The sequence below is a fragment of the Sesamum indicum genome, linkage group LG12, assembly GCF_000512975.1.
Source record: "Sesamum indicum cultivar Zhongzhi No. 13 linkage group LG12, S_indicum_v1.0, whole genome shotgun sequence".
Classification (NCBI taxonomy): Eukaryota; Viridiplantae; Streptophyta; class Magnoliopsida; order Lamiales; family Pedaliaceae; genus Sesamum; species Sesamum indicum.
The window spans coordinates 4,495,111-4,517,794 of NC_026156.1; the positions used below are offsets into that span (position 1 = coordinate 4,495,111).

General features: G+C 37.3%; 4 protein-coding genes across 4 annotated transcripts in view; 3 read left to right on the plus strand and 1 right to left on the minus strand.

Annotated features, from left to right (window-relative positions):
* On the plus strand, nt 62–4,408 carry LOC105175577 (receptor-like protein kinase HSL1). The gene is made up of 2 exons (XM_011098061.2): nt 62–2,772; nt 3,294–4,408. The coding sequence occupies exons 1-2, from the start codon at nt 162–164 to the stop codon at nt 3,683–3,685; spliced, it is 3,003 nt and encodes a 1,000-aa protein (XP_011096363.1). The 5' UTR covers nt 62–161; the 3' UTR covers nt 3,686–4,408.
* LOC105175578 (serine/threonine-protein kinase-like protein ACR4) lies at nt 6,554–7,902 on the plus strand. Its single transcript, XM_011098062.2, has 2 exons — nt 6,554–7,123; nt 7,228–7,902. Exons 1-2 carry the CDS (start codon nt 6,745–6,747, stop codon nt 7,842–7,844), a joined length of 996 nt encoding a protein of 331 aa, XP_011096364.1. The 5' UTR covers nt 6,554–6,744; the 3' UTR covers nt 7,845–7,902.
* Nucleotides 11,293–14,163, plus strand: LOC105175579 (NAC domain-containing protein 73). The gene is made up of 3 exons (XM_011098063.2): nt 11,293–11,779; nt 11,900–12,089; nt 13,344–14,163. The coding sequence occupies exons 1-3, from the start codon at nt 11,636–11,638 to the stop codon at nt 13,937–13,939; spliced, it is 930 nt and encodes a 309-aa protein (XP_011096365.1). The 5' UTR covers nt 11,293–11,635; the 3' UTR covers nt 13,940–14,163.
* LOC105175580 (guanylate-binding protein 1) overlaps nt 15,604–22,684 on the minus strand; it is a 7,731-nt gene continuing 650 nt past the window's right edge. Inside the window, exons 2-14 of the mRNA XM_011098064.2 lie at nt 22,325–22,486; nt 21,926–21,991; nt 21,624–21,767; nt 21,365–21,478; nt 21,136–21,237; nt 20,848–21,033; nt 20,255–20,344; nt 20,053–20,187; nt 19,294–19,416; nt 19,071–19,156; nt 18,387–18,999; nt 17,478–17,555; nt 15,604–17,047 (exon numbers count right to left, since the gene is read on the minus strand). Of these exons, the coding sequence (XP_011096366.1) occupies nt 16,001–17,047; nt 17,478–17,555; nt 18,387–18,999; nt 19,071–19,156; nt 19,294–19,416; nt 20,053–20,187; nt 20,255–20,344; nt 20,848–21,033; nt 21,136–21,237; nt 21,365–21,478; nt 21,624–21,767; nt 21,926–21,991; nt 22,325–22,486 (2,946 nt within the window). The 3' untranslated portion in view covers nt 15,604–16,000. The remainder of the gene's footprint in view (nt 17,048–17,477; nt 17,556–18,386; nt 19,000–19,070; nt 19,157–19,293; nt 19,417–20,052; nt 20,188–20,254; nt 20,345–20,847; nt 21,034–21,135; nt 21,238–21,364; nt 21,479–21,623; nt 21,768–21,925; nt 21,992–22,324; nt 22,487–22,684) is intronic.

Sequence of the window (22,684 nt, forward strand, 5' to 3'; positions counted from 1 at the left end):
ATCCAATTTAACTCGCAGACTATTTTGGTGTCTCACTCTCACTATATATATAATACAAAATTTTCAAGTCTCTTTCAGTTATCAAAACATGTCTTAGTTGTGTCAGTCAATTTCTCACTCCCAACTCTCTCTCAGTCTACGCCAAATCAACCACCGGAAAAATGCTGCGCCACCGCTACAGCCTCTGCTTTCTCCTCCTTGTTCTTTTCTCTCCGCCCCTCATTCTCTGTCTGAACCAAGAAGGCTTGTATCTCCTGCGAGCCAAGGTCGGCTTCGACGACCCAAACGGGGTCTTCTCCGGCTGGAACCCTGGTGACGATACGCCTTGCAAGTGGAATGGCGTCGTCTGCGATTCTGCCACCGGCTCTGTTGTGTCGCTGGACCTATCCAGCTCCAACCTCTCCGGCCCCTTCCCTTCCATTCTCTGCCGCCTCAAAAGCTTGTCTTTCATTTCTCTCTATGACAACTTCATCAACTCTACTCTTGTGGAAGACGAGCTCGCCCTGTGCCAGTCCTTGGAGCATCTCGATTTGGCGCAGAACTACTTGACCGGTGAGCTTCCCCGCAGGCTAGCGGATCTTCCCAACTTGAAGTACCTCGATTTAACTGGAAATAACTTTTCCGGAGTCATCCCCGACAGTTTCGGAACGTTTCAGAAACTTGAGGTGCTGGCTTTAGTGGAGAATTTGCTGGAAGGAACCGTCCCGGCATTTCTTGGGAACGTTTCGACGCTGAAGCAGTTGAATCTCTCTTACAACCCGTTTTCTCCGGGTCGGATTCCACCGGCGCTGGGAAACCTTACCAATCTTGAGGTGTTGTGGCTGACCGAGACTAACTTGGTGGGTGAGATACCTACCTCACTAGGTCGACTCGCTAAGCTCACTGATCTCGACCTGGCATACAACTCGTTAACCGGTCAAATCCCGAGTTCGCTCACTGAGCTGACAAGCGCAGTTCAGGTGGAGCTGTATAACAACTCGTTGACTGGTGAGATACCGAGCAAGGGGTGGGCAAACATGACATCATTGAGGCGGCTCGACGCGTCGATGAACGAGTTGACTGGGACGATACCCGCTGAGTTGTGCGAGTTGCCGCTCGAGTCACTTAATCTTTACGAGAATAACCTGCGAGGTGAATTACCGGATGGCATTGCCAAATCTCCGAATTTATATGAATTAAGACTTTTCCAGAATCAATTATCCGGAGAGCTACCTCCAAATCTCGGCAAAAGCTCGCCTTTGCGGTGGGTTGATGTTTCGACCAATAAGTTTTCGGGTCAAATACCGGAAAATCTGTGTGCCAATGGGGCTCTTGAAGAGCTGTTATTGATTGAAAATTCATTTTCCGGCGAAATCCCGGCGACTCTAGCAGAATGCCGGAGCTTGTTGCGGGTGAGGTTGGGGCGGAACAGCTTTTCCGGTGAGGTGCCGGCGGGATTTTGGGGGCTTCCACATGTTTCATTATTTGAGCTCGCTGGCAATTCATTCTCTGGCGGAATTGCGAAAACTATAGCCGGCGCTTCGAATTTATCTCAGTTGATTTTGTCCTCGAACAAATTTTCAGGCAGTGTACCAGAAGAGATCGGGTTCTTGGATAGTTTGCTGGAAATTTCTGTTAACGATAATATATTATCAGGGTCCTTACCAAGTAGTATTGTGAATCTTGGACAATTAGTGAAGCTTGATCTTCATAATAATGAGTTATCTGGTAAAATCCCAAGTGGGATTCATTCTTGGAAGAAGCTAAATGAGCTGAATTTGGCAAATAATGAATTTTCAGGGGATATTCCGGATGAAATTGGGGATTTAGCTGTTCTAAATTATCTCGATCTATCAGGAAATCGGTTCTCTGGTAAAATTCCAGTTGGGTTGCAGAACCTGAAGCTTAGTCGGCTCAATTTGTCAAATAATCATCTCTCTGGTGATATACCACCATTGTATGCCAAGGAAATGTATAAAGATAGCTTTTTTGGAAATCCAGGACTCTGTGGTGATATTGAGGGTTTGTGTGATGGAAGAGGTGGAGTCAAGAACATGGACTATGCCTGGTTTTTGAGATCAATTTTTATCCTTGCCGCGATGGTGCTTATTGTTGGTGTGATTTGGTTCTACTTGAAGTACAGGAAATTTAATAAGGCCAAAAGGTCAATTGATAGATCAAAATGGACACTGATGTCGTTCCACAAATTGGGATTCAGTGAGGATGAGATATTGGATGCTTTGGATGAGGACAACGTGATTGGAAGTGGGTCATCTGGCAAAGTTTACAAGGTGGTTTTAAGCAATGGTGAGGCAGTCGCAGTGAAAAAGCTCTGGGGCCGTACAAAATCGGCAGATGAGAGCAGTGATGTGGAGAAGGGCAACCTTCAAGATCATGGTTTTGATGCTGAGGTTGAGACCTTAGGGAAAATCAGGCACAAGAATATTGTTAAGTTATGGTGTTGTTGTACCACAAGAGACTGTAAGCTTCTGGTTTATGAGTACATGCCTAACGGTAGTCTGGGCGATCTGCTTCACAGCACAAAAAGCGGCTTGTTGGATTGGCCGATCAGGTTTAAGGTAGCGCTGGATGCAGCTGAGGGACTCTCCTACTTGCATCATGATTGTGCACCTCCAATTGTTCACAGAGATGTGAAGTCGAATAATATATTATTGGATGCAGACTATGGTGCTCGAGTTGCAGATTTTGGTGTGGCCAAGGTTGTTGATGCAAATGCCAAGGGCACCAAATCCATGTCTGTCATTGCAGGGTCTTGTGGCTACATTGCTCCAGGTGAGTTCATGTTTTTTATTTGTCCTTTGCATTTGAACTTGCCCCCCATTTACATTAATTATATATGTGGACGCTCAGCTTCATATGTTGATTTTATCCTTGGGCTACTCAGTAGCTTTGGGGCTATGCCTAAACATTAAATTTTATGTTAGGATAGCCGTTTTGGCCTATCTCGCCTTCCACAGCCTAATTCAGTTAATAATGCTTATCATGCCAATCATATCTGAACCATTTGAGATATGCGGTGTATTGCAACTTATTAATACCTTGCCAACCTATGGACTAGGGTACTTTGCTCCGCTATGTTCAATTTCGAGTTCTATATCAATCTTGATAGTAGTTGCGGTACAAGTTGGTTAGGCGTTCTCATGGCTGTACGATGTAAAAACATACTCAAAACCTAACTTAGAATGATGAGATGTCTGCAACATATTCATTGGATTTTTTTTCTCACAAATCTGCAGCTTTATGTAGTTCTGTTTATTATCCTCATCACTAATAAACTCCCATTTGCATTTCAGAATATGCTTACACACTTCGGGTGAATGAGAAGAGTGATATATACAGTTTCGGTGTCGTAATTCTTGAATTAGTGACTGGAAAGCTTCCTGTAGATCCCGAGTTTGGGGAGAAGGATTTGGTGAAATGGGTGTGCACCTTATTGGACCAGAAGGGCATAGACCATGTGATCGACCCAAAACTGGATTCTTGTTTCAAGGATGAAATATGCAGAGTCCTGAATGTAGGCCTCCTCTGCACCAGCCCGTTGCCCATTAACCGCCCTTCCATGAGACGGGTAGTCAAGATGTTGCAGGAGATAGGCAACGGGAACCAGCCGAAAACCGCTGGAAAAGATGGCAAACTCACGCCTTATTACTACGAAGATGCCTCAGATCATGGAAGCATAGCCTGACTGATTTTGTGCAATTTTTATGACTGGGAAGAACTAGAAAGAAGAGAGACTCAGCTCTTCTTGTTCATCCGCTTAACTCCTCAAAATTTTCACACCTGTACCTGTTTGAGATCTCTTGCATGGCCGCCAGAAAAGCTGGTGAATGTAAGTGAAAAGGGATCATTAGTTAGTGAGGAGTTGATGATACTCTCTGCCAGTTAGTTGTAAATGAATCAACCACCAAGTTTGGAAGTATTTTGCATTTATTCCTTGTGTTAAATTTGCAACCTAAATCTTCTTGCATCCATCCGGGGAATCATACGGTCTGCAGCTCTTCTGAAGTTGGTGGGTGGAATTATAAATTTGGTGCCTTAAATGGTAAATACTAGACAGTAGACACTCTACTCTGAAAACTACTTGAAGATGGGAACCTGGCAACTATATCTCTGCCGTGATTGTTAATTTTTCTCCTTATCTTCAGATTATATTAAATGTCTCTGTAGTACTGAGTGCTGATGCATTGAATTATGAATCATTTTGGTTAGGAAAAAGTAGTTTATTTTAGTCGTTTTCGAATTGAAATCTCTGTATTTATTTCAAACTGGTCCGGACAAGTCTGCCTGAAGTGAAGGCGTGCTCGGGACTCGGGTAGCTTTAAAGTTTTCAGTTGCTCGAAATTTCTACCATCCTCCCTTCCCATTTAATTAATTTGAATGCTCATAAATGCAAAGAATTCAATTTTCACCCGTTACTCTCATTTTACATTTATTTCACAGACTTATAGCTATTCTCCTCATAACTCAGATTATTAGACTTTCCCTTCACTGTGTGAATGCAACCCTAACTTTATAAATTTATTTTCTCAACTTTACGAAAACTACATATGTATATAATGTGTTTATTTGTTCAATACTATCTTCAACACACTTCATGTTGCGGACACAGTGATATGTGAAATTTGAAAAATAATTTTCAACATTCTAATTTTGTATTATAAACTTTATTTATTTTCTTCAAAAAGAAGTAGAAAATGGAAGAATTGATAATAACAAATTAGGATTTCTTTAGGTCTATTTGTTCAGCACAACCATGCAGTGTGCATATAGATGTGCAGAGTTGGAAAATTGCTTCTGGAGCTCTCATTGTTTGCGTTACAAACTTTCTTAATTTGTAAAAAATTATAGATTATGAGGTCTATATGTTTAGCACACTCTCTTTTGGGACATGTTGATATGTGGTGCTTGAAAAATGTGTTTTGAACATTCCATTTTTTTTTAATTACAGATTATACTCATTTATTTTATCTAAATGGAGTAATTTGTAATTAGAAAATATTTTTTTTTTCTATTTATTCAACACTACTCTCAACACATCCTATGTTAGAGCATGTTGATGTACGGAGTTCATATAATACATTTTGAAGGCTCTGATTTTTTGCATTATAAATTTTATTAATTTATTTTCTTTAATTGAGTAAAAGATAGAGAAGTTTATAATAATAAAGCAACTTTTTTAAAAAAGAAAAAAATGATATGTTGGGCACTACCCTCTGTGCACCCTATGTTGGAACTTGGAATGTATTGAAGTGTGGTGCTTGAGATGAATGGGTAGTGCGTATGCACTTGCTCAACTCAGTGCTTTCTAACCCGACCCAATAAGATATTCCGATGGGCTGATGCAGAACCCATTTTGGAAAATATGTCCGAAGCCCAATTAGCAGCTACTTTGACTCCAATTCTTTTCCCCCAAATTTCCAATTCATCTCCTTTCTTTGGTGCTATTTTTGATCTCTCTCTCTCTCTCTCTCTCGCTTTTATTTAAACTTGACCCCTCAACAAATGCAATATTTACTACCACCATGAACATGAGAGAGGAACCGAACCACAATGCTTTTATGTTAATATTGCGGGGTCAATTTCAAATATTTCACCTTTTGAGGTGGTCATCTGCAAATTTAAACCCCGTCGGCCGTCGCCCCTCTCAGAATGTCGTCGGTGCTTAATTTAATGAGATGTGACAGAGCCCCCACCAGGTACTAAATAAATTAATTGTTGAGAATGTCCAAAAAGCTCCACATTTGACATTTCCCCTTACAAAAACAGAACAACTTATTACACATTAATTAGTCCGAAAAATTCTTAATTTCCGGTTCAGTTAGGTGAAGGTAGATGGGCGACGGGGAATTGCCCCCTCCCCCACACTTGTCCCATCTCACTGTTGCACTATATATATACATATATCATTTCGTAGCCCCCCTTAGATTTTCCTTTCTCTATTAAAATTATACTGTCAATTATGATCCGTAAGCTGCAAGTGCTTTGAGCGACAAAAGAATAAGAAATAGAAAAAGGGGGAATTAGTTGGTGTCAGAAATGCAATAATGTTTTCAAGTACGCCTCATCATTGATTTGATGCCCTATCTAACCAATTCAATCGCTCACTTTCATGTTTCATCCCCTTCCATTATTTATATCCAATCCGTGAAAATATTCAAAGGCCAAAAATCACAATTTCAAGATATATAAAACTTTTAATTCTAAATCAAATATAAAAACATTAATGTTCGACGCAGTGATGAAGGAATCTGGATTTTTTGTATGTATTACTCATTAATACTGTACCACTACTTAGCATATAATCGATAATCTATATATATATATATATATATTGTATCATTGTGAAAAAAAAAAATTATGTTTTTAGTAATAAGATTGAAATATAAATATAGGTTGGTATATATCCACGTTTATTTTAATAGTCTGATGATCACTCAGTAGCTATGTTAGGACAAGAGTTCTTTGATTTTTGTTGTAATAATGGAAATAGGAAAGAAGCAAGTTGATGAATGGCTGAAAACAATTGACCTAACATATACCACACCAAGTCCCCGCTGTTTTCTTCCCTTTCTTACCAATCAGTACCTGATTTTCAATCTCTACAGATATACGTCAACAAGAATCCCTTTTTCCTTCACATTTCAATCTCCCATATAATATATATATATATATACACACACACACACACTATACACCACCTCAGCACTCTTCTCTCAAACATTTGTTCAAACCAAGAGCCAGCAAATGAGTTATGAAGAAATCACCATCATCGGTCTGGTCCTTCTCTCACTATGTGTTGTGATTCTTGCCCTCATCCTCTTCATCATCTGCAAAAGGAAACCAGTTAAAGATGAGGAAGAGGAAGCTCTTCCGGTGGCCAAGCTCTCTGCATCCTCCTATCCCTTAACGGAAATCGACGCCGCCACGGACGCCTTCAACCACCGCAGGATCATCGGCAAAGGCCGGCTGGGGACTGTGTACGCGGCGGTCATGCCTAAAGGAGAGCTGGTGGCGGTCAAGAGAATCCACCCGCGTCTTGTATTAAACAACGCGGGTTTTGGCTTCTCTTCCATACTCAAATGGCTTTCTTTAGCCGATCATCCCCACGTGGTGCCCATCACAGGTACTATATTAAATGATCATTTCATTTTAAGATAGATATTATTTTTCTTTTTCTCATATATAATTAATATTCCAAAATAAATTCCCTGACATAAACAAATACAGGGTTTTCGGAGGCTCCAGGGGAAAGAATCATAGTGATGGAATTCGGCGGAATGCTGAGCCTGGATTTTTACTTGCACCAAAACCCCGACGGGGCAGCGCTTCTGGACTGGAGCAGGCGGCTGAGGATTGCGGCCGGGGCGGCCAGGGGAATCGAGTACTTGCACGAAGTGATGGCACCGCCTATAGTACACGGTTGTGTGAAGCCATCAAACATCTTAGTGGACGTCAAATTTTGTGCCAGAATATGCGACTATGGGCTGCATTTTTTGGCACCCCACGAGAGGCAAGGTCTACTGGGGTACGTGGACCAAGAGTATTGGAGGGATAAAAGGGGTGCTTCAAAGGAGTGCGACGTGTTTGGATTCGGGGTGGTGCTGTTGGAACTATTGAGTGGGAGAAGAAGCGAACAAGGGTTGATCGTAGAATGGGCGTTGCCTTTGATCAAAGGGATGAGATTTAGTGAGTTGTTGGACCCGAGGCTTGCAATTCCGTCGGAGGTGGAGCCGCTGGTTAGATTGGGTAGGGTTGCAGTGGCTTGTGTTGGGAATTGTCGGAAAAATAGGCCTTCCGTAGCACAAGTAGCGGCAATTTTGAGCGATTTGGAGATGAATTTATGAGTTTTTGATGTTCCATCATTTTTAGATGTTACATATTACGCCCATACATTATTCTGTAGATACATATTTTTGGTCCATTTTTTTCACGACGACTACTAATGGAAATAGAGTATATTCAGTAGATTTAATGGTAAAAGAACAAGTTGAAGCTAACAATGGTTTGTTGCCAAATTGACTTTTTATTTTCATTTTTGTCAATTTAAGCCGCCATATTATGAGCAGACTTGGAACAACTTCATTATTATTTTTGCAGAAATGCACCTTAATTATTGAAAAAAATGTCATGGAATGGAAGAGGAAGAATTATTAGGAGGAGGCTGGTGGATGTGGCGGTGGTTTGTCTGAAGAGGGGCGGCGAGATTTATATTAGTTGTTGAGGTTACGTGTGGGGTGGGTGAGAGGGCGCTTTTCAGATTCCAAATTCATCAAATCGCTCTTTTTGTTTGTCATTACTTAACCATTTGTCCCCTCTAAAACATAATTAGTTAATTATTAATGGAATCTTAATTCAATTATTTTATTTATTATTGAATAAATATATATTACTTTAAAATTTTAAAACATAATCAATTAATTAATTAATTATACCTTACATCAAATACAAAACTCTCCGGAGTAGGACTGATTTGGGTACTATTTGATTTGATAAACAGAAACTTCAATGGCAATAATTTGAATCTGTTTCCACATCAGTTGTATGTATAGTTTATTGTTTTTAAACTTTATTATTGGTTTGGATTCAAAGAAGGACGCCGGAGCTACCCTATCTTCATTACTGTATATTCCAATTACAATATTCTTATCTCTCTCTCTCTCTCTCTCTCTCTCTATATATATATATATATATATATATATTTTAGTATATTGAAATTATTATATTTGATAAAGTGTATACTGCATATTAATAATTAAAATTTGGCAATATAAATAAGATAAAAATCAAGTGCAGTAAATAACTATTTTATAAAAATACAATTAAATACATATTGCATTCTTATTTATTTTTTCTATATTCGCCATTTGATCGTCTCGTAAACTACACCATATGAAGACAGATGCATTGATGCGAAACCTAAACTGGGCCTTCTCAATTAAGGCCCAAGTTTCTCAAAACTCCAAAAAATAAAAGTAGGTGGGCTGTGAATAATGACAGCCCAATTATTAGGGTTATTATAAGCTGTATGCCCGTAATACATCATTTCTTGTTTGCAAAATAGACAGCTTTAAAACTCACTTAATTAGATGCGGTGACATGCATTATTTGTGCCCATACTCTTTTAGTTTATTGAAGTTTATAATTGTTTCTTTATATTAAAATTTGTCATTTTCTTACAAACCGACATGCAAAATTCTTTGATAACTTTTTCACAATACATTAATTATTAAAACATATTTTACTCAAGTTAACGATGATTATATGATATATGTTGTGATAACGATGATTATATATACATGCAAAAACAAATATTATTTTGTTGTTTCAGTTAACAATAAGCTTAAATACAATGGAATTGAATTTAATTTTTGAGTCCATGTAACTGTATGGAGTTAATTAGCATGAGTTGAAAAATTAAAGGGTATTTTTTTTGTATTATAATAATTTGGTATAGTGGTACTTTAGTGAAACATAATTTTTGGTGTAAGTGATATGATAACCACTCTTTTGTATCTATACGTCCCCTTCTCTTTAATTATAATAGTACAGATTATATGACTATATCAATAGCTTAATAAATTAAGTAATATATGACGTCAATTAATGTTCAATTATTATATCAATATAATTAAAAATAATAAAATAATTAACAACAATAAACCCACAAACACATAAAATAAGAGAATACCTACACTTTTGATAGAACTTGAACCCATAACATCATTTTCATTTATTTACTTTTGATACTTTTTTTTAAAAAAAAAACCACATAAATATATATATATATATATATATATATGTATATGTATATATGTACATGTGAACATTGAAGCTTTGATTTGATATATCTAATTTCGCCGCAATCCTCATTAATTTTTAAATAAATACGATTTTCTAGTTCACCAACAACTATAATCATTTCACCACGTGCAAGCCCAGATCGAGTGATAAGTGATAACTTTTAAGAAATTTCATTATATATATATATATGTTCTAACAAATTAATATTGATTTTAATCTTTAACTTTTGTAGTAACAAATTAATAATTTTTTTTCCAGGAATTAACAAAAAATAATTGATCCCAATAATTAATTAGAGTGTGGTTCATGCAATTTCCATGCAAACATCCTCAAAAGCCAAGTCTTTTGCCGTCAACCCAGAAAAGCAAGACAACTTTTAAAACAGACAGTTATCGAACTTGTGTAGAAATGACACCTCTTCACATACTTTTCCGATTATGGAACGAATTTTGACATTATCTGCAAAGCAAAACCCTCTCCATACGCTAAAGTAAACCCTAATTTTAAAGCTTCTCCACTAAGCTTTCTGTTGCGTGGCTTACCTGGGAAGCTTCCACCCATGAATTCATACCCAAAATAATATCCAAGAAAAAACATATATATATATATATATATATATGTCGGCTGTAATAATTTTATATTTGCTGCTTCATAGGCGGTCTGGAATTGTCTGCTAGAACGGCCATAATGAGGCCTTTAATCAGTCAACCCCATATATTAGTAACTCTGATTGATGATTCAATATGGATTGCAGTAATTATTCTTGGAAATTAATTGATTCTAGAATCTGGTTGGGTATTAATTATAATGGATGCATCAAGTGTGTGTAAGTGTGTGAAAAAGGTAATTAAGGTAAGTGGTAAGAGAAGAATTAATTAATATTTAAAGATATATAATATATATATATAGGTTGCTTGGAAAGAGAAGTGTAGGCGAAGGAAGAAGAATGTATAGGATGAGATGATGATGATGATGGAAAATACATATGTTTGGTATGGTGTAATGTAATTCACTTTCATATTAGTTGGTACGTACTTATGTACGTATAGTAGTGTGTATTTTTTGTATTGTTCTTGGAAAGAAGAAGCTTTAGGGACACTCACTAAATTAGGTAAAGAGGTGAAACGTCTTCCAAGAATCACTTGTTGCCCCATATCCACTCCACCCTCCATCTCCTTCCTTAATATATATTATCATTTGATTAATTACTAATTATCAGGATTAACAAGGGCACCTGGTTTTTAACTAGTTTAGTACATATCACCACATATCTTGGGAAGAGAAGTGAGTAATTAAGTTGTGTAATAACACAACAATCCATCTACCAATAGCTAGTCATCAAGCTACGAGTGGATTGGATTGTTCTGGTACGTACAATATGCGTAGATAGATACAGCACATAATTAAAAAACTAAAACTTGACGTCCAAGCAACCTAATTCTTTATTTTTTCTACACAACAGTATTCATTCTTTTGTTCTCACACAGAATATAAGCAAGAAAATTCCTCTCTCTCTCTCTCTCTCTAGAGGGTTTTATTGCTAGTCATCTAACAAGAGTTGAAAGAAATTAAGGAGTAGTGCAGGTAAGAGAGAAGAGAAAAAGTGGGAGAATTGGATGAGTTCCTTCTCCGAAAATCAAAGAACAATATTACATGTGAATCATCAGATTTGGTTAACTCAGGAAAAACGTGGTTCAAAGATCCAGCAGGCCGCAGAAACAACTTTTTCAGCCTTTTCTTTGTTGAGTGTATTTAGGGGTTGAGATTGGAGGTGGAGGAAAGCGCAGAAGAAACCCCAATTTGGAATGGGCGTAAGAAGAGTAGGTGGATAGAAATGACATGGTCCAATCATGACCAAAAATCTCTGCAAATCATCCCAACTTCTATTACTACTACTGCTGTTGCCAATTCCAAACCTCATCAACTTACTACTCTAATCTGCCCTTCATGCGGCCACACCATCAAACTCCAAGATCAGGTGCTTCTCTCTCTCTCTCCCTCTCTGTGTGTCTGTGTGTGTGTAATACAAAATTAAGAAAGTTTCTAATGCAAGAAATAAAATATGATGAATATAAATAATACAATATAATATAATTAGAGCGGAATTCAAGATTTGCCGGGGCTACCAGCTGGGGTGAAGTTCGATCCATCTGATCAAGAAATTCTTGAGCACTTGGAGGCAAAAGTGCTCTCCGACACCCGCAAACTGCATCCTCTTATTGATGAATTCATCCCCACAATCGATGGTGAAAATGGGATTTGCTACACTCATCCGGAGAAGCTACCAGGTTTTGTATATATTTCTCAAGCATATATACACTACAATTCCTTGAATCCATGGGTATGTTTGACACGTTATATATATACAAGAATAGACGTGGAATGCAGCAGTCCATAAAATTTGATCATTGTCATTAAATTAAGCTGTTTCTCTTATCCCCAAATTCAATCATGGGTCCTGTAATTAATGATGGCATGCACGAATAGCATTGTCTAACTATTGTGATATTAATATGTACATATATATAACAGATAGCCTGTCCTGTCCTTAATTAGTTAATTACCGTACGTATTTATGATGTTTGAATCTTCCGTTCACCATTTCCAATAGAATTAGCAAGTTTTTGGTTAGGAAATAATTATAACACTTTTCTTGTACATCTTCCATGATTAATTCATTCAAGTGTTTGCAAATATCGAAAAATGAAGCTGACTTTTAGCCTCTTGCATGTATTTACATGCTTGGGTATAGTGTTGATTCTTTACTGTATATGTTACTGTGATCGATGTCTCATATTTTTATATAATTATTTGTTTTTTTGAACTAGTTAATCCTAAAAGATTGCTTTGTACGTCTGATGTCACCTTTAGTTATATACTTGACTTCCGTCTTGAGGAATGGTATTAGTTAGGGCCTACCTGGAAATCAAAACTTGTATATATAGCTGCTATATCTTTTCCTTCTTTTGCTTTAACAATCTCACGTAACCAACACTTGTACAAAGTTGTCAAGCACAAGACAGAAGGTGAAATAATGCATTAATTACTATGAAAATTACCACAGGTTCACAATCAATTTAAGCAATATTGGGGAAGTAGTATTTTTCGTTTTATATTTTAGGTCATGAGTATGCTTTCATCCAATTATTTATGAAATACTAATGGTCAGTATTTTGATGAAAAATGTCATGTGGTCATTATTTATGAAAATCTTGTAACTAATGTATTGGAACTGTGATAATGACAAAAAATGCAATTTTTGCACAATTTGATTACTGTATATACAACAAGATGGCGTGCGACAGACATGCAACTACTCTTTGGAAAATTCTTTCTTTCTCATGTTCAGTGTTTTTCACATCGAACTAAGATGATATAACATGCATTACCAATAGAAGCATTTCATATTGAAATCACATGATTCATATCATTTGTTATGCAATACTTCATTGCAGTGAAGTTCATAGGGGCTTTCATGCATCTGTCTTGATATTCAAGGATAGAGATCAGAATTCTGTTGTTTGGATGATTTCCCATTGCAGGAGTGAGCAAGGACGGCCAAGTGAGGCATTTCTTCCATAGGCCCTCAAAGGCATACACTACCGGCACACGAAAACGGAGAAAGGTTCACACAGATGCTGACGGTGGCGAAACAAGATGGCACAAAACAGGCAAAACCCGGCCTGTTTCAGCAGCTGGAAACATCAAAGGCTACAAAAAAATACTTGTTCTCTACACAAACTACGGCCGACAACGGAAGCCCGAGAAGACTAATTGGGTTATGCACCAATACCACCTAGGCGACAACGAGGAGGAGAAAGATGGAGAACTTGTGGTCTCAAAAGTGTTCTACCAAACTCAGCCCAGACAATGTGGCTCATCAACCATGAAAGACGCAATCCTCAATACCACCACTACTAGTAAATCAAGATCTTCAAGCAAGAGTAGTGAAAGCGGTTTCATGAAGAACGCGAGTTTTGTAGATTACTACAATCCACCCTTCATCTCTTACAACGTTGGGAGCCAAAATATGATGAACAGGGACAGCCCACCTCCGCTGATTCCCAATATGGTGGTTCATGGTGATGGATCATCCTTTATTGGTCAATTCCCTTCAAGTGGAAGCAAAGGCAAATGAGCAAATTAATTAATAGGTTTACAAACATGATACATATATATATATATATTATATATACATGTTATGCTAGGGCGACAGCACTGATGAGGAATCTTGAGGCCGGGTGGTAGTTGAAATAAGTTAAGATTTACGAGGATAAGAGAAATTTATGCAATAAGCGGTAAGTAGTTAATCTACTGATCAGAACCCGTAATTCATAAGTGATATATTATTAGCTTAATTAAGCTTCTTGATCATGATTATTAGCAACATATAAATGTATTAAATCTCTATATGTTACTCTTTCAGGAGTGCCATTACTTTTAGCTTGTCCACTATGTATCGTGTAAACGAAGAAGCCGCATACTGTAATTTGTACTGTAGAAAAATAATTTTGTAATTTGTTTTCAATAATTTAAATAATTCCGGGACGATCTGAATTTGTAGTTTGTAATTTTGCTATGTATTTAATGAAACTTCTGTCGATATATTAAGTGTAGCAAATGAAATATATATTCTTTGGATGAAAATTTTTGAATTGAATATTCTGTTGCAGATTATTCTAATTTCTATTATTAAAAATGCACGCCACATATATAAAGATGAAATTATTTATTTTATTTAGACAAAACGTGTGCTAATGGAGTAGAAAAGGAAATAGACTTTGCAACGAGAAATCTCATTTGAAAAAATGCAAAAATAACTCTCCGTATATATGCACAGTCATTCTTCTCAAATTAATATTTATTATCCATTGAGTTCAATAACATTTATGTTCTAGCCCTTGAATTGTATTTTTTCTTTCTACATTTTATAAGAAACTTATTGGTGGCCCACATTGATTGCTGTTTTGAACTTTAGCCATCTTGATTATGCCATATCATGCCCGTTATAGGTTCAATCCAAAATAAACTGTGTTTTGCTTTTGATTTGGTGAAGGAATAATTGCATAACAGACTCCACGTCCCCTTAGAGATTTTATGTATCATTAGAAACTCTATTTGGTAAAGAGTTACAAAATTTTCCTCTGATTTTTTTTTTCATTTTATCAAGAAAGAAAATTTGTAGACAATTTTGAATAATTACATTTCATGACATGTTAGACGCGTATAAAAACATTTAAAAATTAATACTTTCTATTGGAATAAACATATTAGTATTGTAGATCATCCAAAGGAGGATAAATTGATTAGTGTCGGGAGATTCTTTATACATGGACTAATATCTAAGAAGTTTTTCATATACTGTGCTTTTATTGTAACTACAGAACCTTGACGTGCAGTAAAATAACGGTTGAAAATACCTATTGATAATGTTGCTGATTAGCTCCGTTTTCTACTCATGTAGAATTAAACTTTTTACACAAGAACTGCAATACCGAATACCATTTGCAGAAGACAGTATGGATTGTCTCCTGAGAGACAACTAGCAATTTGGGCTTCAACATCTCTTTTAAGAGGTCTCGAGTTCAAATCATGTGCATATGTGTAAATGGGTATACGTGTATTCAGTCAAAGAAAAAAAGACAGTTGGAGCAGGATCTCCTTCCAATCAATGCTGGCAATATTGATTATCGGATCTTCATTTGCAGATCCAGGAGCCTGCAACCAGGGTGATCATCAGCTATAGACGAAAACAACTTTAACAGGAAAATAAACCCTCTGAACGCAACTGAGAAGCAATCGTCAGTAAAATTACAAAACCATCATTAAATAAACCCATCAAACAAACTCCGCAACCATAACCTCCCCAACAAATAACACCTGCCTCTCTATATACCTAAACTGTCAAGCCACAGTATAACTAATGTTACATCACCCTCGGTTCCCTTGAGAAACAACAAACAAACTCCAGGGATACCGTTGCCTAATCAGGAAAATATTTGTCCCGAAAGAAGGAATTGCATCACAACAAGAGCTAGCAAACTCATCAATCATCACCACCCAATACTGTTAAGTTCTTCCGGTCTTCACTGCCAAAGTTCCAAAATCAGCACTACAACTAAATGAAAACGAATTTTTAGATTATCTCGAACAATGTACATGTTGGAGGACCAAGTCTAATTACAACCATTTACTCAAATTATGACTTCTTGAGAACACATTTCTCATACAGAGCTATTATGTCCTTTTTGTTGGGATTCTTCAATTGCAACAGTTCAGCACCAAAATTATGACTGGTAAGCTCTTGCTTTAGTTTCTGTACCGTAAACTTAGTGTAGTCCTCCACATTGGTTTGCTGGCTATTGGTTTGCTCATCACCCCTGAACACAGAGCCACCATCTTCTGGAGCAGCAAACTTCATAGGGCTAGAGGTACTCTTGGACCTTTTGTTTGCTCTGGTTACTTTGTCATTTATGCCTGTATCATGTACCGAGTCGACGCCCATTTCATAGTCATCCGTCCTACCACGTTTAGCATGGGAAGCAGTTCTCAATCTACTGTCCAATGTCGACTTTTCACCAAATTTAAGAGCAGTCAATTCTTGAGAAAGTTCATCAAGCTTTCCTTGCGTGACTTGTAGCTGAACTGACAGGGCCTCTGCCCTGTTATTCGCTTCTGCATGTGCAGCACGTTCACTCTCCAATAAAGTCTCAAGTACCTGAACAGTATTCTTCCTCTGGCTGTTGTTAGACTGCAAAAGTGAGTCAATTTCTTTTTCCCTTTCCCTAACTCTCTCCTCCAGCATTTCCACCTTAAACAACGCATCTCTTTCAGCTGCTCTGTACCTCTCCATTTCATTAGTTAAGTCCCCCTTTTGCCTCTCCAAAGTCTCAGCATGCCTCTCAGCTCTCTCAATTTGTGCCAATCTTTCCATTGCCACACGCTGAAGATCACTTTTATCCTTCTGGGCAGACGCTGCTTCTGCCCTGGCTTCATCAGCCAACTCAGTCGCTCTTTTAGCCTCTTTCTCAGCTGCCTTACACCTTTCCTGGACTTCCTCAAATCTGTTAAATTGAGCTCTGTACTTCTGCTCCAGGTGTATCTTTTCCTGTTCCAAAATCCTGGCTTTGCTTTCAGCTGAAAGAGCATTAGCATTTGCACTTTCTACCTTCTCAACGAGCTCCTTGAGTTCAAGCTTTAGTGTTGACATCTCCACATCGTAGTTCTTAATCTTTGATTCAGCAGCCTGTGGGCAGTACAAAAACCAGTAAAGTACTACCAAATAAAATTAACAGTATTAAAAATACATTATCTGCATTTTATCCCCCTCTTAATCTAAACTTTACCAAACAGAGAACTTGTATATTCATGTACTTCACAATATTTCAGATAAGCCAGACTATAAATAATCAGAAAAGTTCTGTAAGCTTATAGTTCCAGTTAGTAAATAAGACCTTCGGCCTCAGGGACTTTGACATAATCATATGGATTTTTTAGCTAAATATCACTTTAATAATTATAAATAATTGCATGAAAATTCAGGATAGAACACCATTTGAGACCTAGCCAAGGGAAAACTAGAGGACGCAATTGAACTATTCAAAGAGAGTGATCATGCACAAAGCCTAGATAATGGTGTTGCTACATAATCGAGATTATTGTTGTCCAAATCTCACCTTCAATTCCAAACTCAAAGTAGTCAAACGCTGCTCAGCTTGCTCAATCTTAGTAGTCTTTTCCTTTATTTCATCCTCCTGCACCATCACACGCATGAAATCAAGTCAGAATCTTCAAGTAGTATAAGCCTCTAAGGTAGCTGTTTACAGTCAGCATGCACTAATACATAATTATCGCTTGCAGCATATATGGTTAAATTACATAACACTCCAGAGTTTGTCCCAAAACCCTCATCGATTTGAAATTACATTTTCATCCCCATTCCTTCTCCTATGACCCTTCCAAGAGGGCGGAGTGACGGCACATGATTGGGCTGGGTGAAGATCATATATATATAGTTACATCATATTTATATTAATTATTTTGTAATATTATACAAATATTAAATGTATATTTATATAAAATATTATTTTGGTTTTATATCTTAAATGTAAACATGCCTGAAAGTTTTATATTTATGTTTTCTGCTATTTTTATTTTTTGTATCAGACATAAGTATGTACTTTTTATTAAATGTCAAATGCCAACCATTGACGTAAATTAAATAAGATATGTACTGTAGATTTTATTATCAAAATATGGCCAGTTAAAATAAGTAAAAAAAGACCCCCTTATTTTTTGTTCAATACAAATACTGTCATAATTGAGATTTTATATAATTCTATTTTATTTTTGGCTGGAGCTCCATCAGGAGATTTATCTTTTCACAATTTTGAATCTGGTTTATACGGTTTTAAACTACAGGATTTATATATCTCTGTGTGTGTGTGTATAATTTTCAATCGGTTTTCCATAATAAGGGGTTTAAACTTCAGAGATGCAGATCTAAGTTGATCCATATATATGTATATATATGTAATTATGTATATATATATAGAGGAGATACAGAGAGAGAAAGAAGTTTCCACCTTCTCTGCCAGAGCAGTAGAGAATTCTGCTCTTAGAGCAGCTTCTCTGGATTGCGTTTGAGAATTTATGCGCTCTTGAATAGCAGCAGCTTTCTCCAGAGCATTTTTCGTTTCTCTTACAGCAATATCATATTTACGCTTCCACTCCTCCGCCTCTTCCTGAGCAGATTGAGCTTTCTCCTGAGCTGCTGCTAGTCTTGCATCGGCAGCAGAACTTTTGGATCTAAGCATAGCAACTTCCGCACTAAACTGCTCTTCCTCGGCCTTCTGCTTTGAAAAGACCAACTCATACTTTCTTTTCCAGTCCATGACCTCCTGCCTTGCTGTATCAAGTGTTTTTGATAAGTTGGAGGATTTCTCTTCCAAAGAACTACATTTTTTCTGCAAATTAGTTATGCGGCTCATATAATCGTCTCCAAGCCTTTTCTTGTCGTTGATTGCATCTTCATAACGCTTCAAATATTCAGATTTATACTTCTCACTTGCTTCCAGTTGTTTGTTGAGCAAATTCAACTTCTCTTCGATTGACCGGCATTTCAGAGCAAGAGAACTTTTTTCTGTTCCAATCTGGTCCATTTGCCTCTTGATCAAGTCGAGAAGGGGACCTTCAAAACTGGAAAGCCAATACCATTAGACACAATCTTGGAGCAAACCATACATTAAATAGTCAGATTTCACACAGACCTTTGCTGCACAAACAGAACTGCTTTTCGCCACTTCTCTGGTCCATGACATGTAGCTTCATATTTCGACAAGAGCCCATCAAGAACCTGCATGTGTGTTAGAAATATCAACTTTCCAGTGAACTCCTAATCTTGAGAAACTGACTTCTCTACATACAACTTCTCAGATAACCTACAAGATGAAGGTTCAAGAAGCAAAAATTCTTCATGCAATGAAGACTTGCCTTTAGAACAGCGTCTATTTTTGCATCAGGAGCATGGCAAGCTTTTCTGAGCTCCTCTTTCATATTTTCTATAGTATTTGTACATTGCAGATAGGCCTCCCTGAAAGCATCCTTTTTGATATCCTGCAATCAACATCTTATTGTAATGAATAACTGTGTCGAGTACATGTTGGAAGAAGCAGCCAATAGATTGAACACATGATTGCTTTCCTGGAATTCAAAATTAAAATCTTTGCAGTCCATGGGATACTTGACAACTTCACAAGCCAATAACATATGATCCATAACCTAATTTTGCAAGGTCTTCAATGATAGTATGTATAGTTTAAAACTAGAGAAAATGCTCGGATGCTCATTAAATGCTAGCCACCACTATAACTGACTCAAAATTGCATCCCAAGTGTACAAGAGAAAATGGAGAGGAGTGCCTACAGAATCAGCTGCTATAAATCGGAGATCAAGTTAGAAACAAATTGCTGTTGAATAGGCTAGTAGGAAAGCAAAGGTACAACTAGCAGCAAATGTGGAAGAGAATATCTTTTCTATTTTCTGTTTAATTTCAAGAAATCCTCTCTTTTGCTTCGCAACCATTTCTAAGTTTCAGCTGTGGTAAGAACAGATATAGGAAAATGCAATCCCACCAAAATCCTACCCCATATTTGCATTTTTTTTTCTTTTTTCTGTTTAAACATCCCTCCCCCAACAATATATGCTGGGCCAAATTGACAAATATCCGCAATGATTGAAGGGGTAATTTACCTCAAATGCCTTCCTCAAGAAACTCTGAAGACGCTTTTCATACTTTTGCCTGATTGAACCAGCCCCTACAGCAGTAGCATTAAACGTGGCCATCGACTTCTGAACTGCATCTTCATGTGCCTCTCGTAGGGCAGCCTAAACGACCCCCAAATTTAGCAAACAATTCAAATGTGCAAAACCTGTAAATAAAAGCACCACTTACTTCTTCTGGAGGCTTGGAGCGATCAAAGGCAGACATGTAGACTTCAGTACCAGACTCATACGCTCTCAGGCATTCAGCTTCCTCAACACTCTGAAACAAATTAAAGAGGAAAAAAAAGAAAAAATAAGAAGAATAGAAACAGCAAAGAAAAACATTAAAATTTAGTTTTGTGGGAAAGCTTCAGGCATTTATCAATTGGAGCAAATGGAATATGGCACCATTTGACAGCAGGACCTTGATACATGGGTTTAACCCAACATAAAGAAGCAAAAGTAATATGAAGGCAATGTATAAATACTGCTCTTTGGACCAAATTGAATCATTTTTGTCAAAATTATAGTCTGGCCAGCCAGCAAATTTTCTAGCGCTCTGTCTCTGATATCTACGTAGAGCATTACAATTGCACTTGTCACAGGCAGCAGTACCCATAACTAATACAGTATTGACTATTGAAGAGAACTACTTATTCAAGTTATAGAAAATACACTAAGTGGAACAGAAAAAACATGTATAGATCATAAGAAGACATCCAGTGTAAAAAAGGAAGGCAAAGCAAAGCGAATACGAATGCATATCACAAAAAGCATGCTAACCTGCCATGAAGAGGTTATTGTAGGCACCGCACCATCATTAAGAGCATCCAGGAATGATTGCGTTATACGAGCAAGAATGGGTCCTGTCATAACCGTTGCCCCCATTTGCTTGGGCCTTGTCCTCTCAAAAACAAATTTTGTCAAAGAATCTAAACCAGACCTAAATTCTGGCCTTAATTTCTCCAGCTGCATAATAAGGACATATCATCAAAACCCAAGAAGACGAGATAACAAGCCATGAGCCATCACGAAATAGCTAAAAGAAAGATGTATTAAGCAACTGCTAACCGGAATCTGATCAAGACGTTGAAGATCATTCTCATTGGTCAGAGGTCGAACAAGTGTGTAGCATTCCCTGTCTGGAAAAAGAGCTCGAATGGACTCCCGAATCTAGTAAATATTTTCAACCAATATGTCATTCAATAATAATTCAACATCAATAAGACGATAACACCACTCAAGTTAACAGTTATGCATCAATATAAACTCCACAATGAAAGCAACAAAACAAAATAACCTCATTCTTGGCAGCTACATCCCTCCCGCCGCCCTGAACTGGTCTCAAAGCAAGCTCTAGGTAGTCGCGCGGTGTAATTTTGCGATTATCCTCCTCCAAGTCTAGATAAAAATCCTGCAATATACATTTAAGAGTTGGTACATGCTCCACAAAAGAGAATGGGAAAAACAGTGCAACGCGATGTTTCCGGTTCCCAGGAACAAGTATAATATCTGTTAAAAATTGCATTGTATAAGGGCATCTGTCCTTTGCTAATTACCCTTAGAAGCCAGACAAAGATTGGGGAAAATTGCCCCAGCTCCGAAGCTGTACTCCTACCCCCAGAAGCTCTGACACGAATATGCTTGGTCATCTCAGTCACAAGAGAGAGGCGATCAAGCGCAGCCTCATCAATACCACCCATCTGAACCAAAGGGTCGGTTAAATATTTTTACTGCATGAGACTAACATGACAAGATGACCAGAAGGATATTAACAGAATAAAAAAGCATACTGCAGTAACCAATGATATTTACTTCTACTTCGCATTAAATAATAGCCTTTGAGAAACTTTCTGTTTACCTGGTTGTATATAAACATGCTTGATAACAGCACAGCCAATGAGAATATCTGGGTGCTATATTTTCCCTGTCAAAGTAAAAAAGTTGCAAAACATAAAGAATGAGAATATGAAGCAGGAGGATTAGTAAAAGAATATTACAAAACATGGGTGCTTGCGTATAATCAAAAAATGGTGAATAGAAGAATTACGAACAATAAACTGGCAAATGTGTCCAGTACAACCATAGATATGGGATGGAACATAGGTGCCAGAAGATGAAATTTGAGCAACATTACTATGAGCTAATAAGTTACAAACAACCTATAAAGAAAGAACAGTAAGATGGACGGCATAATCATGCCAATAGTAAGCAAAGGATGTGTCACGAACTGATTAACGATACAAGAAAAAAACCTAACTGTTTGGTCATAAGCATCAATTCCTTCGGTGTCCAAAAGTAAAAGATTGTACTCTGTTCCATCAAGTGCAGTTCTGCGTAGTGGGGTACTCCACAACCAAAGACCTTTAGTACAAGGACGATGTGTTGATGCCACTTGAAATCCACTGCTCCTTCCAAGAAGCTGCAAAATGAAAGCTGCTTAGTAACACATTACATCTAAAATAGCTTCCACGAAATTTCAAAAGTTTTATTGCACTACTGACCGCAACATTTTATATTTTCTATTAGTTCAAGTGTCGAACCCACACAAAATTAGAAACAGGAATAAATTAGCTACTGCTTATTTTCGTAGTTGAAACATGAAAAATCGAAATGGTTA